Genomic DNA, 20463 nt, shown 5'->3' with positions numbered 1-20463 from the left:
AAAACCTGAGTATCACCACTAAGTAATGGAGTGCAGGTTGTTCAGTCATCCTGGTCAGGGCTAACATTGGAATATTCTGGTGAGAGAGGAAGTGTAGAGAAAGAAATTAGGGATGTGGATTCTCAGTGGACGTTAAAAAATTGGTTTATATTGTTTGTTTATGTGGAAAAAATAGTCCTAAACTACTGAATTTACAGTGAATTTGTTTAGTAAAATAATAGAACTTGAACCCATATTAGCATATATTTGAATGATGCTTAGGGTGATTATCAGTTTTTATCTTTTTAAATATTTTTTAATGTTTATTTTTGAGAGAGAGAGAGAGAGACAGAATGTGAGCGGGGAGGGGCAGAGAGAGGGGGAGACAGACTCTGAAGCAGGCTCCAGGCTCTGAGCTGTCAGCACAGAGCCTGACATGGGGCTGGAACCCACGAACCATGAGATCATGACCTGAGCTGAAGTCTGGCTCTTTTTAGTATCTGTGCTGCTGAAGAGAGCACTGAAGTCTGGCTGTTAACCAGCTGAGCCACCCAGGCGCCCTGTGATTATCACTTTTTAAAAAATCACTCCCATTTGATGGTTTTATAGAGAAATTGTAAATAATATAATGAACCTGAGCTCCCTGTTCTTAAAGGATTTCCTTTTAGTTGTAGAGTTCTGGAGCTTTATCAATTGATCAAAATGGTCACCATATCTGATAAACTGAGATTAAACTCTTCTTATCACTCTGAAAACTTTAATTATATGCCTAATTCTTAACGTGTCTTCATGAGTGTGGAGAAGGAAGCATGTGACAACAAATTTTGTTCTTTCCTTTTTTTTTGTAATGTTTACTTATTTATTTTTGAGAGAGTGAGTGAGCTGTGGAGAGAGAGGGAGTGAGAGAATCCCGAGCAGGCTCAATCCCATGATCTTGACATTAGGGCCTGAGCCGATATCAAGAGTCAGATGCTCAACTGATTGAGCCATCCAGGCGCCCCTGTTCTGTTCTTTCATAGTATACTATTTCCTGGATAGTCTCCTTCTAGCATCATAGTTGTGGTTATATTTATTTCCTCATACTTTTAGTGTATGTGAACTGATTTTTATAAGGTTATATGTGACTTAAAAAGTAAGATCTATATCTGAATTTACCTAAATAAATACCCTTTAAATAAAACCCATGTGAACCTTATGATGCTCATTCATGGTCACTTAAAATTATGTACTAACTTGACTTAAAAATTTTAATTCAAAATAAGGGTATTTCCTTTTTGTGACTTTCTTTATTATGGAGGGACTTAATGAAATTGTCATGGTTTGGAAGTTCAGATGTTTATTAGGGCGTGTATCATATGAGAGAGAAAGAATGTTGCCATGTCAAGGGAGGCTTAGTGCCGTGTTTTTCAGCTCCAGGTGGTGACTCACTGATAGTTAATGAGAATAATTTATTGCAGTCAGCATTAACAAAAAAATTGAAATAGAAGAGAATAAATTAGAGTGTATTGTGCATAAAAGAATAAGTATGTAGGCCTTTTGTTTACTGTATGTAGTATACTGGGTGCACTGTAAGGTTTTTACTGTAAGGGCTGTGGACTCAGCCAGCTTTGAGTTTGAACTGAGCCCCTTACTGACACCATCACACAACTTGTTACTTAATGTAGTGCTCAGTTTTCTCATTTGCAAAATGGGGGTAATAATAGTACTTCCTTCATAAGATGGTTGTGACGTTGAAAGAGATGATGTATATAAAGTGTTTAGAACAGTGCCTTTAAGATTATGTTTTAGGGGCTCCTCCTGGGTGGCTCAGTTGGTTGAGTTTCGACTTTGACTCAGGTCATGATCTCAGGGTTTGTGAGGTCGAGCCCTGTGTTGGGCTCTGTGCTGACAGCTGGGATCCTGGAGCCTGCTTTGGATTCTGTGTCTCCCTCTCTGTCCCTCCCCCGCTTGCACTCTGTCTTTCTCTCAAAAATAATAAACATTAAGGGGTGCCTGGGTGGCTTAGTCAGTTATTTGACTTTGGCTCAGGTCCTGATCTTACAGTCTGTGACTTAGAGTTCTGCGTTGGGCTCTGTGCTGATCAGCCTGGAGCCTGATTCAGACTCTGTGTCTCCCTCTCTTTCTGCCCCTCCCCAACTCTCTCACTCTCTCTCAAAAATGAATAAACATTAAAAACAATTAAAAAATATTTAAAAAAATTAAAAAACCCAAAAGATTATGGTTTAAAACATGTGGGCTGTTACGATTAGGATTTTTTTGTTATTATTATTTTTTTGTAGTGAAAATGTTGCATCTGCATGCTGAATTTGTGAATAGTCCTGACTAGAACTAAATTGCTTTTCATGGATATACTTACAAATAGTGAAATAATGAGCAAAGATGTGAAGAAATGGTGATAACTTTTTTCTTTCTAAGTTATATATTTCTTCAGTATATATTTCTAAATATGTAAACTGCTTTTTTCAAACATAATCACAATATTATTGTTAGAGCCAACACAGTTGGCAATAATTTCTGTTATCATCAAATACCCAGTCCATATTGAGTTTTCTTCTCTAAAAACATTCTCTTACAGTTGGTTTGTTTGGATCAGTATCCAAAGTCCACATATTACATTTGGCTGATCATCTCTTAAGACTCTTTTAATGATAACAGTCCCCCCCTTTTTTTTACACCTTCTTATTTCTAAGTAATTTTAGACTTAGAGAAAAAAAATGCATAAATAGTACAGAATTTCCATGCACCCTTCAGTCAGTGTCCCATAATGTTCATATCTTGAACAGCCATAGTACTGTTGTCAAAACTAAGGAATTAACATTGGTGTAATGCTGTTAACTACGTTACAGACTTTATTAGAATTTGACAAGCGTTCTCAACAATGTCCTTTTTCTATTTTAGCATCCAGTTGGTGATACCATATTGCATTTAGTTGTCCATGTTTCCTTAACTTTCCCAAACTGTAATAGTTCTTCAAGCTTCTCTTGAATTTAATGGCCTTGAGACATTTTTTAATGCTTATTTATTTATTTTGAGAGAGGGAGAGAGAGAGAGAGACAGTGCGTGCATACGTGCACATCCATACGTGTACATCCGTGTGTGATGGAGGGACAGGGAGAGAGGGAGAGACAGAATCCCAAGAAGGCTCAGTGCTGTAAGCGCAGAGCCCAACAAGGGGTAGATCCCATGAACCGTGAGATGATGACTGGAGCCAAAATCAAGAATCAGACGTTTAACCTCCTGAGCCACCCAGGCACCCTGGGCCTTGAGACTTTTTAAGAAGACTGCTTGGATGTTATGTGGAATTCCCCTTAATATGAGTTTGTCTGATATTTTTTTCATGATGTGCTTTTTATAAAAAAATGTGGATTATATATCAGAGGCTACATGATACTACATGATATTGATATGTGTTATATCTGGTGATGTTACCCTTTATCAGTTGATCAAGGTGATTATTAGCTGGGTTCTCCACTGTAAATTTACTATTTTCCTTTGTAATTAGTCAATATTTTGGGAAGATACTTTGATACTCTGTAAATACCCTTTTCTTCCTGAAACTTAACTCATTAATTTAGTATCAGCATTAATGTTTTAAGGGCTAAATGGTCATTGTCAGAGTTACTTCTCTGTAAATAACTCATAAAAAAACATAAATGCATTGAATTAAGAAACGACCACTAGTAATATGTAAAAATAAATCCAAACATTGCTGAAATTTATGTAAGTATAATCTATCATAGATATTGTTGACATTTAACCTTTTCTTTTGGATCACACTTCTGTGAACTTACTCTATACAAGATATAAATGAAAATGTGAATAGTGTAAAGTAATAGGGAAAATTAAGACTTAAATTTCATAAAATAGGGGCGCCTGGGTGGCTCAGTCGGTTGGGCGTCCGACTTCGGCTCAGGTCATGATCTCACTGTCTGTGAGTTTGAGCCCCGTGTTGGGCTCTGTGCTGACAGCTCAGAGCCTGGAGCCTCCTTCAGATTCTGTGTCTCACTATCTCTCTGCCCCTCCCCTGCTCAAGCTTTGTCTCTGTCTCTCTCAAAAATAAATAAACATTAAAAAAAATTTTTTAATAAAAAAAATTCAATTTCATAAAATGTAGTTTCATAAAAGCTTCTAAAATAATTTCTTTTGTTTTAATGTTGGCAAGAAGCAAGTACTATGTATATTTAATGTTTTAAAATTATTTTAGCATATATATCTATAATGCCCATATATACTTAAAATTTCCCCAAACTACATGTAAGTTTGATAAAACATGAAGTTGATAAACACATCTTTGGAAGTAAAAGAAATTTCTTTTGTAAGGCTACAGAAACTAATATGTATCTCATTTTCCCCATTACGTCCAGAAGCTAATAAGCACTTTGGTGATGATTTAAAGGGACTGAACATTATGATAAAAAGTTCTGCATTGCTGCAAATTTTGCAATACCTCTGGTATTGTGCACTTTTTAAATTTTAAGTTTATTTATTTATTTTGAAAGAAAGTGAGAGAGCCAGGGAGGAGCAGAGAGAGAGGGAGAGAGCATCCCAGGCAGTCTCCGTGATGTCAGCACAGAGCCCACCTCTGGGCTGGAACTCATGAACTGTGAGATCACTACCTGAGCTGAAACCAGGAGTCAGATGCTCAACTTCAACCAACTGAGCCACCCAGGCACCCCTCTGTACTATCTTTAACCTTCTTCCACCTCTTGTTACTTTTTATATGAAATTAGAAAAACTCTAAAGTAGTCTTAAGTATCTTTGGAAGAAAACAGATAAATTAATTCTGTTTTTTGTTTTGTTTTTGTTTTTTACTCAGATAATGAAACTGCTGTTTATACATTAATGCCAATGGTTATGGCTGATCAACACAGGTGAGTGCCTATTTAAGTTTTTTTTTTTTAACATTTATTTTTGAGAGAGAGAGAGAGAGAGCACAAGCAGGGGAGGGGCAGAGAGAGAGGGAGACACAGAATCCGAAGCAGGCTCCAGACTCTGAGCTATCAGCACAGAGCCTGATGTGGGGCTCGAACTCAAGAACCGCGAGATCATGACCTGAGCTGAAGTCGGACGCTCAACTGACTGAGCCACCCAGGCACTCCATGCCTATTTCACATGTATACTTTTTGTTTAAATGAGTAAGGGAAGTATATAAATTTACCTAAATGTTGTGTACACTTACATGCACACACACAAACCTACACACACGGTTTGGACATAGATGTTGTCCTGGGGCATGTTGTTTAACCTCTGTTATAATTTACTGTCTGTGAAATAAAAACCAAAATTTTCCAAGATCCGTATCACCTGTAAAATTCTATGGTAAGAGATTTTCTGAATGAATTGTCAGCTATTAAGTCAGGTATTTGGTTGGTCACTGACAGAAAAACACTGTGATGGGTTCAGTTAGAAGTCACTACTGATCTTTATAGCAAAAGGTTAGGGCTGATGGACAACTTACTTCCCTAATGTTCTACTTTGATGTTCTTTTTATTTGGTGCATATGAGACACAGTTATCTGACTAGATGTTGAGATGTTTACACTTGTAGCAGACATTTCTGCTGTGGTTAGCCATTGGATAGTTTGGTGTAATAAGAAAGTGACAAGGGAACTATTTTGCAGTAGTTTACAATGTAAATAATTTTTTGCTTTAAACTTCCTGTCTTATGCAACTAAAACATATTTTAATCTGATTTTTCTTATTTGGCTATGATTAATACAGATAAGCCATACTTTTTGCAAGGGGATTAGCCAGCCCAAGAGTCTTTCTTAAGAATCTAGGGAGAACTGAAGCCAATTTAGGTTTCCTCAGAGCAGATGATACAGATCAGCAGATGAAGAAACCTTCAACACCAGTTTATAGGTCAGTGCAGTTGGTTTTTGGATAAAATGTTGCTGGCTACCATGCTATGCTTAGAGAATAGTGCTTTGTTTCTTGGTTGTTGTGGGACAGAGCTTTTTGGATAATTGTTAAGAGTAACTGAAGAGCTATTAACTTGAGTTACTATGTTTTTACAAGTACGTTTTTTAACATATTGACTCTTACTAATTTTCTTTTGGTGTAGGTCTGTTTCTGAGCTACTATCAAATTCGAGGTTTGATGTCAATTATGCATTTGGACGTGTGAAAAGAAGCTTGCTTCACATTGCAGCAAAGTAAGAAAAAAGATATTGTGGATTAAAGTCTGATCTAGAGTAATGATCAGTAAGCTTTGGATCATTGTTATCCTACAGTAGTTTTGGGGAAAGATGAGAATAGGCTGCTGAATGGTTCTTTATTCTGTTTAGAGCATAGTATGCTATGTTTGTATTCTTTCTCTAGATAACCTTGAGATCAGACTCAAGTCTCACATCTACTGTCTTAGCTTGTTTTAGATCAGATCAGTAGGTTGCCTTTCCTGGATGTATTTAAGAGGGTACATTCACTTATTTATAGCAGCACTATCAACAATAGCCAAACTATGAAGAGACCCCAAATGTCCATCGACTCTTGAATGGATAAAGAAGGTGTGTTATATATATACAATGGAATATTACTCAGTCATCAAAAATAATGAAATCTTGCCATTTGCAGCAATGTGGCTGGAGCTAGAGTGTATTATAAGCCAGATAAGTCAGTCAGAGACAGACAAATACCACATGATTTCACTCATAAATGGAATTTAAGAAACAAAACAGATGAACATATGGAAGGGGAAAAAAGAGAGAGAGGGAAACAGATCATAAGAGTCTTAATGATGGAGAACAAACTGTGGGACATGGAGATCAGTGGGAGAAGAGCTAGATGGGTGATGGGTATTAAGGAGGACACTTCCGTAATGATGAGCACTGGGTGTTATATGTAAGTGATGAATCAATGAGTTCTATTCCTGAAACCATATTGCACTGTTAACTAGAATTTAAATAAAAATTTGAAAAGGAAAAAAAAGGTTATATTCACTGTAATCTTTTTCTTATCCTACCAGTATGAAATTTTATATGTTAACTGCTCACAGAGCCATTGGCTTTATATTTTTTACTTAGGTCTGAGAATGATTTTTATCCATAGTCTTCAAGTATGTAATCAATCACTCAATTAGTTGACATCTAACTTCCTTTCAAGAGTTAGGTAAATGTGTTAAAATTAATTTTTCATTATAAATTTGGCTTCTGGAAGTACTATGTGGTTTTTTTGTGTGTATTAATACTTTATTTTGATTTATTTGAATATCTTCGTAGCTTTCATAGTAGAATGTACCATCTTGAAAGTAGAGGATATTTACTATTTGTGACGGAAGTTAAATCAAATTGTAAGTTAATAATGGACCTCAAAAATAATGTGTTTACTAGAGCTTTTTGTTTTTTAATTAAGTTATGTCAACTGTGGCTATTCATTGAATGTATCTGAACTGTTTTTAATAACTGTTTTAGTTGTGGATCGGTGGAATGCTTGGTTCTGCTCTTAAAGAAAGGAGCGAATCCTAACTATCAAGATATTTCAGGCTGTACGCCCCTTCATTTGGCAGCTCGAAATGGGTAAATATTTTGTTTCCTTGAGGAGCTTAAGTTGCATTATCAGTTATGTCTAACAGTATTCAAGGCACTCTTGATGATTTTGTCTTTTGACCATTATTTGCCTTGGAAAGTGGGTTGTGGGTCTTATATTCAATTTTTAAAGAACTATCGTATTTAATAATTTATTACATTGTTTACTAATATTTTTTCTTGAAAATATTCTTGTTGAGGTTCATTTTTACTTGTATTATAATGACATTTTATTTTCTGAAAAGCAGAGTTGTCACCTCTTTGTTTTGGTATCCCTTTTCCTGATAATTTTTTCCTGTGTCTAATTTCATACCTTATTTTCCAAATTACTTGTTTAGTTAGTTTTATTAATGAAATTAAAGATAGAGTAAATATATTGTACCTAGCTTATTTATAATTTTTTGAGAATGGGCTGTCCTATAGTCAGCTTTCTAAGTGAGGCTAGCTAACTCATTTCAGTGCCAAAAGTTGTGTTTTCTTTTAATTATGACAAAAAGCTTTCTTTTTTTTTAAATTTTTTTTTTTTCAACGTTTATTTATTTTTGGGACAGAGAGAGACAGAGCATGAACGGGTGAGGGGCAGAGAGAGAGGGAGACACAGAATCGGAAACAGGCTCCAGGCTCTGAGCCATCAGCCCAGAGCCCGATGCGGGGCTCGAACTCACGGACCGCGAGATCGTGACCTGGCTGAAGTCGGACGCTTAACCGACTGCGCCACCCAGGCGCCCCGACAAAAAGCTTTCTGAATAAATAATGTGTTTACTAGCCTTCCTTTTGAATTTTTTATTAAATAAATTTATTCCCATTATAAAACTAGTATTTCCAAAATGTAAATATATTTTTGCCTTTTTTGGATAACTTTGGTCATCATTATGAACATCTTTATGTTATTATGTGCTATTTTATTTATTTTTTTTATTTTATTTTTTTTAGCATTTTTATTTATTTTTGAGACAGAGAGAGACAAAGCATGAATGGGGGAGGGCCAGAGAGAGGGAGACACAGAATCTGAAACAGGCTCCAGGCTCTGAGCTGTCAGCACAGAGCCCGACACGGGGCTTGAACTCACGGACCGCGAGATCATGACCTGGGCCGAGGTCGGCCGCTTAACCGACTGAGCCACCCAGGCGCCCCTATTATGTGCTATTTTAAACCTTACTATACTTTTTATGGTTTTCATTTTCCTTTTTTTGTTGTTGAAAATTTCAGATGTCACATCTTTGTGTCTGCCTTTACCACTGTTTTTTACTTCTTAAAATTCTCTTGGACTGCAAAACCATATCAAATGGCTGAAATTATGTTTAAAATGAAAAAAAGTAGTTTTGACTCAGGACTTGAGGAATTTACATTTATAAACATGTTTCAAACGCTATAAAGTTTATTCCCATGTGTCTCTTTGATTACTCTTGAAAATATTTTTGTTTCCTCTTTTGATCTGGGATTTGAGGTAGTTGAGGTAGCTGCCTAACTGAGATAGATATGGGGCTAAAATTGTACACTGCATCATTCTGAGACTAAATTTTTGCATATAAAGGATTAAAGTGGAACCAAAAATACAAAAATCATAGTGACGTCTAGGTTGGACCAGGGGAAGGCATGGTCCTTTGACACTGACTGTTCTGTTCCAGTTCCTGATTTAGCATGTGAACTAGTTGTCCACTGTTCTGGTAGGTAACAGTGTGCTGATCAAAGAGCTGTTTTTATAATAATTAGCCACATTAGATATGTTTGTAGGGTGTCACACTCAAGGTCATAGATCTTGTTGAATTCATTCCTTGCTGAATTGATGTCAGATCTGGATACATTATCCCAGGTGTTGGTGGGATAGTAACAAAGCTCTTTTAAAAAAATTACACATTAAGGGGTACCTACGTGGCTCAGTCGGTTAAATGTCCATTGACTCTTAATTTCGATTCAGGTCATGATATTGCAGTTTGTGAGATCAAATCCTGCCTAGGACTCTATTCTGACAGAGCAGAGCCTGCTTGGGATTCTCTCTCTTCCTCCCTCTCTGCCCCTCCCCTGCTCTCTTTCTCTCTCTCTCTCTCTCAAAAAAAAAAAAAAAATTACAAATAAAAAAATATCTCAGTACTCTATCTCAACAACTGTAAGTGAGAGGACACATCATTACACACTGGGGATAAAATGTCTACTGCCATTGTAGTCAGAGACCTAAGTCATTTAGGAGACCGTTACTTTTTTTTTTCCCCTAGCTTTGTTGAGGTATAACTAACAAAATTGTAAGATATTTAAAGTGTACGTCATGATAATTTGGTAGATCTATGCATCGTGAAAGGATTCCTTTCATTTAGTTAACACATCCATCATTAACACCTCACATATTTATCTTTTTTGCTGGGGGGATGTGTGGAAACATTTAAGTTGGAGAGCTTTAAGTTTAAAAGACGAAGAAATACAACAGAAATTACTTGATTCACATGGCAAATCCGTGAGGAGAGAAGGAATAAGAAGAGTTTGTAACCCTAACATGACATCTGATTTGGATGCCTTTCTATTTCTGTGAAGATTAATTTTGATATTTAATACTTAACTACTTTCTTTTTTATTACTGGGTACCTTGTACATTTTAGACTTGTTCCGTAAATGTTTGCTGAGTGACTTGAATGCATGTTACTTCCTGTAGCTGCTGCTGTTTTCAAAAATAACTTTTTATTACAATTTCTTCGAGTTCAGATTTGTCTAGACTGAAGCAGAAGTCTTTGCCTTTTGCTCATACGTCTGTTTTTGGGGTTTACTTTTTTGTTTTGTTCCCTCAGTTATCGTCAGATGAGTAGTATAATTCTCTTGGCCTGCTTTAGCAGTCCTCTCTGTAACCAGTGGTGCTGGGTACATTAGTACTGAATTGCCCTCCTTTCTAGTAGAAGACCCATTAAGCTACCACAGACCACTTGGATGATTGGTCTTTGTGTCATTTGGGTTACCATAAGCTTCCTATAATTATTGCAATATTGGGGCTGGAAAATAGTTGCTTCCTGTACAGGAGGATCCAGGGTTGCTCATGATTATATGAGATTATTAAAAGAGAAGACTTCAAAATTGTTGGGAATTCTTAGGTTGCATGTTGCTCAGATTTGAAATACAATTTTTTCTCTTTATTTTTTTGGGCTGTGTTGTGAGCTCATAAAGGGCAGAGCCTGTGTGTTAATTAATATTTTAGGTCTAATTCTTGGCAAAATTGGTGCTCATTTAGTGGGTTGTTTTGACTTACTGAGATTCTGGAAAGTAGCAATAATGATTGTTAAGTAAGAAAACATAATTCCTCTCATATTACTCTTTGGCAATTCATTTTTGAAGGGGAGCATTATGGATTGCTGTTTTTCTTCATCAACAACCCCCCCCCCCCCAACACCTCCTTGAGACTGTTTCCCTGGCCCATTCCCATGGAAGTGTTTATTTTGTCAATAGGCCAGTGGTCTAAGACAGCTTGAAGATGTTTTAGAAATCCAGCAATATGGGTATAGACAGTCAGACACGCAGACACACACACACATTTTAAACAATGTATTCATAAAAACATTTTTTTAATGTTTATTTATTTTTGAGAGAGAGACACAGAGTGTGAGCGGGGGAGGGACAGAGAGAGAGAGGGAGATACAGAATCCAAAACAGGCTCCAGGCTCTAAGCTCTCAGCACAGAGCCCGATGCGGGGATTGAACTTGGGAACCATGAGATCATGACCTGAGCCAAAGTCAGACGCTTCACTGACTGAGCCACCCAGGCGCACCAACAATGTATTCATTTTAATGAGACTATCTGGTCTGTTGTCTTAGGATTATGGAGGATTTATTTCCTAAGATTTTCATAACAATGTGTTAGATAAAGGAACTTTGTAAATGTTTGAACTTACAAGTTTACTCAGAACTTTCTTTCTTTTCTTTGATTATAATGCTGATTTTAAATAACATTTAACTTCATTTCAGATACAGAAACCAAAGCAAGAAAAGTAATTTGTTCTCTGTTAAAAAAATATTTATTCAGTTAATAAAAAGCTTGGCTGTAAACTTAGAAATAAGATTGAATAATTAATCAATTAATCGTTTTATTGAGGTTCATTGAGAGCACCTAGCTGTGCTTTTTGAGTTTATTTAAGAAATATACAGTCTAAGGCATGAAGAAATTTATGATATAATTGAGTAAATAATAATATATACATATACATACTCTATATATTATATACTTTGTATATATCATATACAGCATTATATATGTAGTATACTAATGTTAATACTATATATATATTATATTACATATGACATATAGTATATAATATGCTATTATGTGTACACTGTTACATATTTTTTATATGTATAATTGTTCATTCAACCAGATCATAAACTTCTTCATGCTATGGATTATATCTTATTTCGTTAATTTAGTGCTGAGCATTGTCAAGCATATATATATGTGTGTGTGTATGTGTGGGTATAAAATGTGTATTATAAATATATTGTGTGTGCATCACTTTTGGTTTCTAAAGCATGAATTTTCATTCTTTAGTGAAGAGGAAATGGAGATTGAATAGTCACTGGGAATGGATCAGGCTAAGAGTAAACATTGTGAGCAAAATGAAATCGATAGGCAGTTCATAAGAGGACAGAGGACTTAAACAGATATTTCTACATAGAAGATCTACAAATGGCTAATAAGAACGTTAAAAGATGCTCAATATCACTAATTATTAGGGAAATGCAAATCAGAACTACAGTGAGGTGCCAACTCAAACTCATTAGTATGGCTATCAAAAAAAAAAAAGCAGAAAATAGCAAGTGTGAGCAAGGATGTGGAGAAAAGGAACCCTTATGCATTGTTGGTGGGATTGTAAAATGGTACAAATGTAGGGGCACCTGTGTGGCTCAGTCAGTTAAGCGTCTGACTCTTGGTATCAGCTCAGGTCATGATCTCATGGTTCGTGAGTTTAAGCCCTGCATCAGGCTCTGCACTGACAGTGCAGAACCTGCTTGGGATTCTTTTTTCTCCCTCTCTCTCTGCTCCTCCCTCCTTGCTCTTTGTCTCTCAAAATAAATAAGTAAACTTCAAAAAAAATGAAAAAAAAAATCTTTGAAGCACCTGGGTGGCTCAGTTGAGCATCCGACTCTTGGTTTTGGCTCAGGTCATGATCTCATGGTTTGTGAGATTGAGCCCCATGTGGGGCTCTGTGCTGACAGTGCAGAGCCTCCTTGGGATTCTCTCTGTGCTGTCTCTCCGCCCCTTCTCTCTCTTTCTCTCTCTCAAAATAAATAAACATTAAAAAAAAATGGTATAGATGGCCTGAAAAACAATTTTGTGGGTGCTCAAAAAAAAAAAAAAAAAAATAGAATTACCATGTGATCCAAAAATCCCACTTCTCAGTATATATCCAATAAAATTGAAAGGAGGGTCTTAAAGAAGTATTTGTACACCCATGTTCATAGCAGCATTAGCTAAAATGAAAGCAATCGAAGTATCCATTGATGGATGAATAGATGAGCAAAATGTGGCAGATATGTACAATGGAATATCATTCAGCCTTAAGGAAGGAAATTCTGACTTATGCTACAACATGGATGAACCTTCAGGGCATTATGCTAAGTGAAATGAGCCAATCACAAAAGGACAAACACTGTCTGATTCCAGTTTTATGAGGTACTTAGATAAACTGTAGAGACATAAAGTAGAATAGTGGTTGCCAGAGGCTAGGGGGAGAGGAAATGGAAAGTTACTGTTTAATGGGTATAGAGTTTCAGTTTTGCAAGATGAAAAAAGTTCTGTGCTTGAATGGTGGTGATGGTTGCACAGTAATATGAATGTACTTCATACCCTTGAAATGTAACTTAAAAATGGTTAAGATGACAAATTTTAGGTTCTGTGTATTTTTCCACAGTAAAAATAACAAAAAAAAGAAATGAAATAGGTAGGGTGATGCATAGATATGCACTTCATTAATTTTATAGTTATGTTCTTATAACTCATCTAAGTATTAACTTTTAAATATCTTGTAATCAAGAATGTAGGATACTAGAACATTGACTTTCATTGTCTTATATTTATTTAATTTTTTTAAAACTTTATTTTTGAGAGGGGGGGGGAGGGGGAGAGAGAGTGGGAGACACAGAATCTGAAGCAGGCTCCAGGGTCTGAGCCATCAGCATAGAGCAGGACGTGGGGCTCGAACTTATGGACTGCAAGATCATGACCTGAGCCAAAGTCCCGACGCTCAACTGACTGAGACACCCAGGCGCCCCGTCTTATATTTCTTTAAAAAAAATTTTTTTTAATGTTTATTTTTGAGAAAGAGCGAGACAGGGAGAGACAGAGCATGAACAGGGGAGGGTCAGAGAGAGAGCGAGACACAGAATCTGAAACAGGCTCCAGGCTCTGAGCTGTTAGCACAGAGCCTGATGCAGGGCTCGAACTTGGGAATGGTGAGATCATGACCTAGGCCGAAGTCAGGCGCTTAATCACCTGAGGCACCCGGGCGCCCCACCCCCCATTGTCTTATATTTCTGAGGAAGGTTACTATTCCAAGTGTTCAGTCAACAGTAGAAATTTCTTAGCATTTAAAAAAAAAATTATTGATTTACTTTAACATTTATTTATTATTGAGAGATAGACACAGAGCATGAGTAGGGGATGGGTAGAGAGAGGGGGAGACACAGAATCTGAAGTAGGCTCCAGGCTCTGAGCTGTCAGCACAGAGCCTGACGCGGGCTCGAACTTAGAAACTGTGAGATCATGACCTGAGCTGAAGTTGGTCGCTTAACCAACTGAGCCACCCAGGCGTCCCGTTTTCCTTAGCATTTTGAATGATAAATTTGTCTTAATGACACGAAAACCTCATTGTACGTTTTCTTTATCCTATTATCTTGAATTATAGAAACAATTTTTCATTTTATTTCATAAGTTATAGTGTTTATTTAAAAAGAGACAGATTAATATTTGCCACCAACTAATGTTGAGTGTAGTCAGTATTTCAATAAAATAATAGTCATTTACTTATTTTTCTTGTACCAGTTATCTGTGTCTTTTTTTCTTTTCAGGCAGAAGAAATGCATGAGTAAATTATTAGAATACAGTGCTGATGTCAACATTTGTAATAATGAAGGCCTTACAGCAGTAAGTGCTAAGAATTTTATCTGAGAATTTTAAAATACTTTTAGAAAATGATATTGAAGGTGATAGTAATGCAAAGTGCAGTACAAGTGTTTCTGCAAGTTACTTCTTGGTGTTCATGAAGAAGATACAGAATGATTTGAGACCTGATTCTCTGTATTAAGAGAAGTTACGTTTCACTTTGTTTCTCCTATCTCCTTTTTGTTTGTGACCTTTCACTTATTTTGAAGGCTTATTCTTCTAGCTTTTGTCACTGACTTTCAGTACTCTTCTTAGGGGCATCTCTGCTCCTTCTTCATAGGAGAGCTGTTTTTTATTAGGTCCTTTAAAATATTTTAATATGTACATGGTAGGAAAATTGGATGGCTAGGCAGAAAGGAAAAAAAAGACAATGAATGGAATGATCACTCACTGTATCCTGTGCACTCAGAGATAATCACTGTTAATATTTTGGCCTATATCCTTTTAGACTTGTTTATATCTTACCTATGCTAGAATTTTTATCCATTTTGCTATGTCACATAAGTTAATATGTTTTTGATCCATATAGATGTTATAGGGAGGTGGTGTGGGATATTTCTGAAAAGATTGTTGAAATCCAAAAATTTTTAAAAATTTATTTATTTTTATTTTTATTCTAGTGTAGTTAATATGCAGTGTTTTATTAGTTGAAGGTATATAATGTAGTGATTCAATAGTTCTGTACATGAAATAAAAAATTTTAATCATTTTCATTAGTGGAACATTATTCATTTTAGACGTTGAGATAAAATAGAATTATGTGATTATTGAAAAATTGTTTTGAAGTTGTGACAGATGTTAAATTTTATATATCAAATTTTACCTTCCTATATATGAGGTGATGGTATTAATTAAGTTGATGGTCAGAATCCTTTCTATTCAGTTTTTATTTTTAATTTCAATACAGTCAACATACAGCATTATATTAATTTCAGGTGCACAGTATAGTGATTCAACAACTTTATATGTTACTCAGTGCTTACCATGATAAGTGTGTGTTTTAATTCCCACCCCCTATTTCATCCATTGCTCCCTCCACCTCCCCTCTGGTAACCATCAATTTATTCTCTATAGTTAAGAGTCTGTTTCTTGGTTTGAAAAAAAAAATTTTTTTTTTAATGATTTTGGTAGTGTTTTGTAGATTCTAAATCTTTTAATTTGTGGATAAAGAAGAATATTGAGTATTTACATACCATGCCAGTTTTTAAGACCTTTCTGATTAAAAATATTTTTGAAGGTAGGGGGTACTGGGCCATAACAAACAGCTTGCCTAAGATTTACTTTATTCTGTGAATGACTTACTAAAGGTAAAGAATAAGCTCAATCATGATTATTATGTGGAACCCACAATTCCTGTGATAATTCAGATTTTGTTATATATTAACAACATAACGCCGTCTATAAAGAAAAACTGTAGTCTGAATATCTACAAGATGCTTAGTGATATGGTAGCTACCATTTGGGTATTATAAAACTATGGCAATGACGTAGACCTGTCCTTAGGACACTATCTAATATAGGCAAGTTAAGATGTTCAGTGTTAACATAATCTGTTTAATCACATAAGTTTTTATCTGCTAATTTCCCACTCCTGAACTTTAAGGAAGGTAGAGTAGAAAAGTTTTAAAAATCAAATTTTTACTTAAAAAATTATTAGTGCATATATTAAAAAAATTTTTTAATGTTTATTTTTGAGAGAGAGAGAGAGAAACAGAGCGTGAACATGAGAGAGGCAGAGAGAGGGAGACACAGAGTCTGAAGCAGGCTCCAGCCTCTGAGCTGTCAGCACAAAGCCTGACACGGGCCTCAAACCCACGAACTGGGAGATCATGACCTGAGCCAAAGTCGGATGCTCAACCGACTGAGCCACCCAGGTGCCCTTGTGCATATATTTAAAGAGTCAAAAGAGTCTACAAAGCTTGTGGTAGAAAAATAGTCTCTGCACTCTTTCTGACTGGGACCAACCTTAATATTCTCTCCTGTGGCCCTGAATGGTATAGTGTGCCTCCTCCTCTTGGAAACTATTCTGGCCATGAACCATGATTCTGCCTAGGCCCAGACCACCATGATGGAATTAATTCAACAGCTGGGCCACTTGACTCCATCAGTTGAAGGAAGCTGGGCTGGTGAAAATGTTGCTGCAGAACTGAGTAGTTGCCAGCAAATACATGGGACAGTAAAGCCAAGGGTTCCTGAGTTGGAAGAAACCTTGTATGAGGAGCCAAGAGCCCCAAGACTTTTCTTACAAAAGGAGAGAACTGTTGACTGTGTGCTTTCTAGGCTGGTTACCCTCACAAAAGACTTATCATATTTCTTCATTCATTTGCTCTTTCACCAGGAGTTTCTTGAATACCTACTGTGTGCTGGGCACTTTGATATTGTGGGATAGAGCCATGAATATGACTGACTGGTCCTTGTTGTCCCCAAACTTCTAAGGAAGACAGGAAAGTTAACAGGCAGTGGTAACACAGTGTAATGAATGTCAACATAGAAAAGGGAGATGCTATGGAAGTCCTAGCAGGGGCCCCATCATCACTTGGGACATTGGAAGACGTATCCCAGGGACATACCACATGAGCTAAGTCCAGAAGGACCAACAGAAGTTAGACTGGTGAATGTCGCGGTTGTGGGGTTGAGAGAGGGGGTGGGGAAGAGAGTTTTGACTCAATGGAATAGACTGATGAAGGCTTAGAGATGAAAGCACGCTACATTAGAGTGGTGAGCTTAACTGGTGTTCAGGTACCCCTGGGGGTTCATGGAAACTTCCCAAAGGTCTTTGGCATGGATAGTTACAGGGATCACTTTCCAGACCTTTAGCTACCGTATGTACTTTTTTCTCAAGATTATGTGCTCAAGGAACATTCTGTAGTAGATATCCTGCCCTTCCCACCTTCATCTTCAAAATCACTCTTCCACCACTTTTTGAATGAAGTACATTTTGTGCTCAGCCTTCCTGAATATTGCCAAGGCACATTGTTAAGGGTGGCCTGGGGTAGTGTCAAACAAAAGAGCAATTCAAAGTATTAGTGTGTGCAAAAACTCTGTCACTCAGTACCCACCATAAAATCATGGCAGGATTTTGTAGACTTTTCCCTGCCTTACACATATTGCTGTTAGGGGTGAGGTAATTAAACTGAGTTGGTTTGTTCCAAACTCAGCAAAATTATAAAAGTGAGGCAATAGGAGTGATGGAATATTTGTTTGATTATGTCGCCTATAGCATCCCCCAACCACTGTCTGACAATTCACTGCCTCTAACAGACGTCTATGAGAGCAAAGCAAAGAACATTAGTAAAAAATACTGAAGGCAGTGTTGACTTATTTCACCCAGGTGACAAAATCAGGGTGAGACCTGTATCTTACCTGTCTATCTCAGGAAAAGGAGGAAATGGGTAGTGACTGCTAATGGGTACTGGGTGTCTTTTTGGGGAAATGAAAATGTTCTAAAATTGATTGTGGTGATGATGATTGCACAACTCTGTGAATACACTAAAAACCACTAAGGTGTATACTTTAGTATACACTAAAGTGTATACTTTACACTTTGTGTATTGTATGGATTGTATGGCATGTGAATTGTATGGCATTATACTTCAAATAAATATACATCTATATTGTGACACCCCTCCAAAAAAGGAAACATTCTCTTGACTCTCCTCCCCAACTTTTACAAACTGTTAACTCTGTAGTTAGCTCTTAACTATTTCAATGGATATAAAAATTTAGTTTCTTCAAATCTAAATAATGTACTATTGTTGCTACTTCTTGATTTTTCAGTTTTAGGCATTACCAATTGACTTTATGGAACATAAGGTTATTTGCTCTCTTTTCCAATCCCGTCTCCTTTTATCCCATCATGTATGAGCACTTTTCTGTCACACCTTTCCAATATAGTTGTTGTAATTTTAGTTAGATCATTTTTTAGTATTTTAATATTTAAATTATATTTATACTGTTTATAGTAGTACCAAATAGTTTGTTATAGTTACTTCTCTTTATCACATAGCATTTTGTTTTTCATGTAGTCAAGAATTGCATTTAAAAAAATCAAGATAATTGTAGATTCTTAAGTACCTATAAGAAGTAATACAGAGAAATCCCCTTACCTATTGCCCAGTTTCCCTCACTGGTAACATTTTACAAAATTATAGTATAATATCATGACCAAGATATTTATACTGACATCATCTTTCTTGTTCAGATTTCCCTAGTTTTACTTGTTTATCTGTACCCAGTTTTACTTGTGTGTGTATATGTATAGCACTATACAGTTTTATTACCTGTGTAGGTCTATGTGCCCACTACCACAGTCAATATTCTGAACATTTCCACCTCCACAAAGATGTTTCGTTTTGCTTTTCTTTCATAACCATACTTTTTCTCCCCTTCACTCCATGCCTAACCCTTGGCAATCACTAATCTGCACTCCATCATTTTAAGAATGTTATATAAATGGAATTATATTGCATGGAACCTTTAGGCTTTTATATGTTCATCATATTCCATGGAGATTGATCTAAGTTGTTGTATGTGTCAATAGTTTGTTCCTTTATATTGTTGACTGGTATTCCTTGGTGTAGATGTACTACTGGTTGTATAACCATTGAAGGACATCTGGGTCATATCCTGTTTGGAGCTATCTCGAATAAAGCTGCTATAAACAGCTATAGTGTACTAGTGAACCTGTATTAGTGTACAGGTTTTTGTGTGAACATAAAAGTTTTCACTTCTCTGGAATAAAGGCCCAAGAATGCAGTTGCTAGGTTATATGGTAGTTTCATGTTTAGTTTTAAAATGCACTGCCTAACTTTTGCAGAGTGCCTGCCTCATTTTATACCTCCAGCAGCAATGTATGAGTGATCTAGTTTTTCAGCATCTTCACCAGCATTTGATGTTATTACTGTTTTTTTATTTCATCTGTTATGATGTGTGCAGTTGCTATCTCATTGTGGTTTTAATTTGCATTTGCCTAATTGACATCTTTTCATGTCCTTTTATGCTATCTGTATATCTTTCCTTCTTTTTCTTTCTTAAAGTTTTTATTTAAATTTCAATTAGTTAACCTACAGTGTTCTATTAGTTTCAGATGTACACTCTAGTGATTCAGCACTTCCATAAAATACCCAGTGCTCATTACAGGTGCCCTCCTTAATCCCCATCGCCTTTTTAACCCATCCCCCCACCCACCTCCCCTCTGATAGCTATCAGTTTGTTCTTTATACTTAAGAGTCTGTTTCTTGGTTCTGTTTTTTCCCTTTGCTTGCTTTGTTTCTTAAATCCACATAGGAGTGAAATCATGCTAATTGTCTTCCTCTGACTTATTTTGCTTAGCATAATATTCTTTAGCTCCATCCACATTGTTGCAAATGGCAAGATTTTATTCTTTTTTATTGCTCAGTAATATTCCATTGTAGACACACACACACACACACACACACACACACACACACACACATGCACACACACACACACACACACACACACACACCCCACATGTTTATCCATTCATCAGTTGATGGACACTTGGGCTGTTTCCATAATTTGGCTATTATAGATAATGCTGCTATAAACATCAGGGTGCATGTATCCCTTTGAATTGGTATTTTTGTATATTTTGGGTAATTTTGCTATCTATATCTTTTGACATGTCAACCTATATCTTTCGACATCTTTTTTTAGTGTTTTATTTGTTTTTGAGAGAGAGAGAGTGTGATTGGGAATGAGAGAGAGGGAGACACAGAATCTGAAGCAGGCTCTAGGCTCTGAGCTGCCAGCACAGAGCCCCATGCGGGGCTCGAACCCACGAACTGTGAGGTCATGACCTGAGCACA

The 20463-nt window shown here is 36.4% G+C and overlaps 1 protein-coding gene across 5 annotated transcripts in view; it reads left to right on the top strand.

Moving 5' to 3' along the window:
- HACE1 (HECT domain and ankyrin repeat containing E3 ubiquitin protein ligase 1) overlaps positions 1-20463 on the top strand; it is a 122357-nt gene that overhangs the window by 2831 nt on the left and 99063 nt on the right. For all 5 annotated transcript variants that reach the window (XR_015251439.1, XM_025926119.2, XM_086707506.1 and 2 more), the window contains exons 2-5: positions 4796-4850; positions 6043-6132; positions 7387-7491; positions 14539-14614. Coding sequence is in view for 4 of the 5 variants with exons in the window: in XM_025926119.2 (XP_025781904.1) it covers positions 4796-4850; positions 6043-6132; positions 7387-7491; positions 14539-14614 (326 nt within the window). In the remaining variant the exon portion in view is untranslated. The remainder of the gene's footprint in view (positions 1-4795; positions 4851-6042; positions 6133-7386; positions 7492-14538; positions 14615-20463) is intronic.

The sequence above is a fragment of the Puma concolor genome, chromosome B2 (assembly GCF_028749965.1).
Source record: "Puma concolor isolate L17-30 chromosome B2, mPumCon1.1.hap2, whole genome shotgun sequence".
NCBI classification, from domain to species: Eukaryota; Metazoa; Chordata; class Mammalia; order Carnivora; family Felidae; genus Puma; species Puma concolor.
Note: the sequence above shows the minus strand (reverse complement) of the source record. Positions and strands in the feature narration are given on the sequence as shown.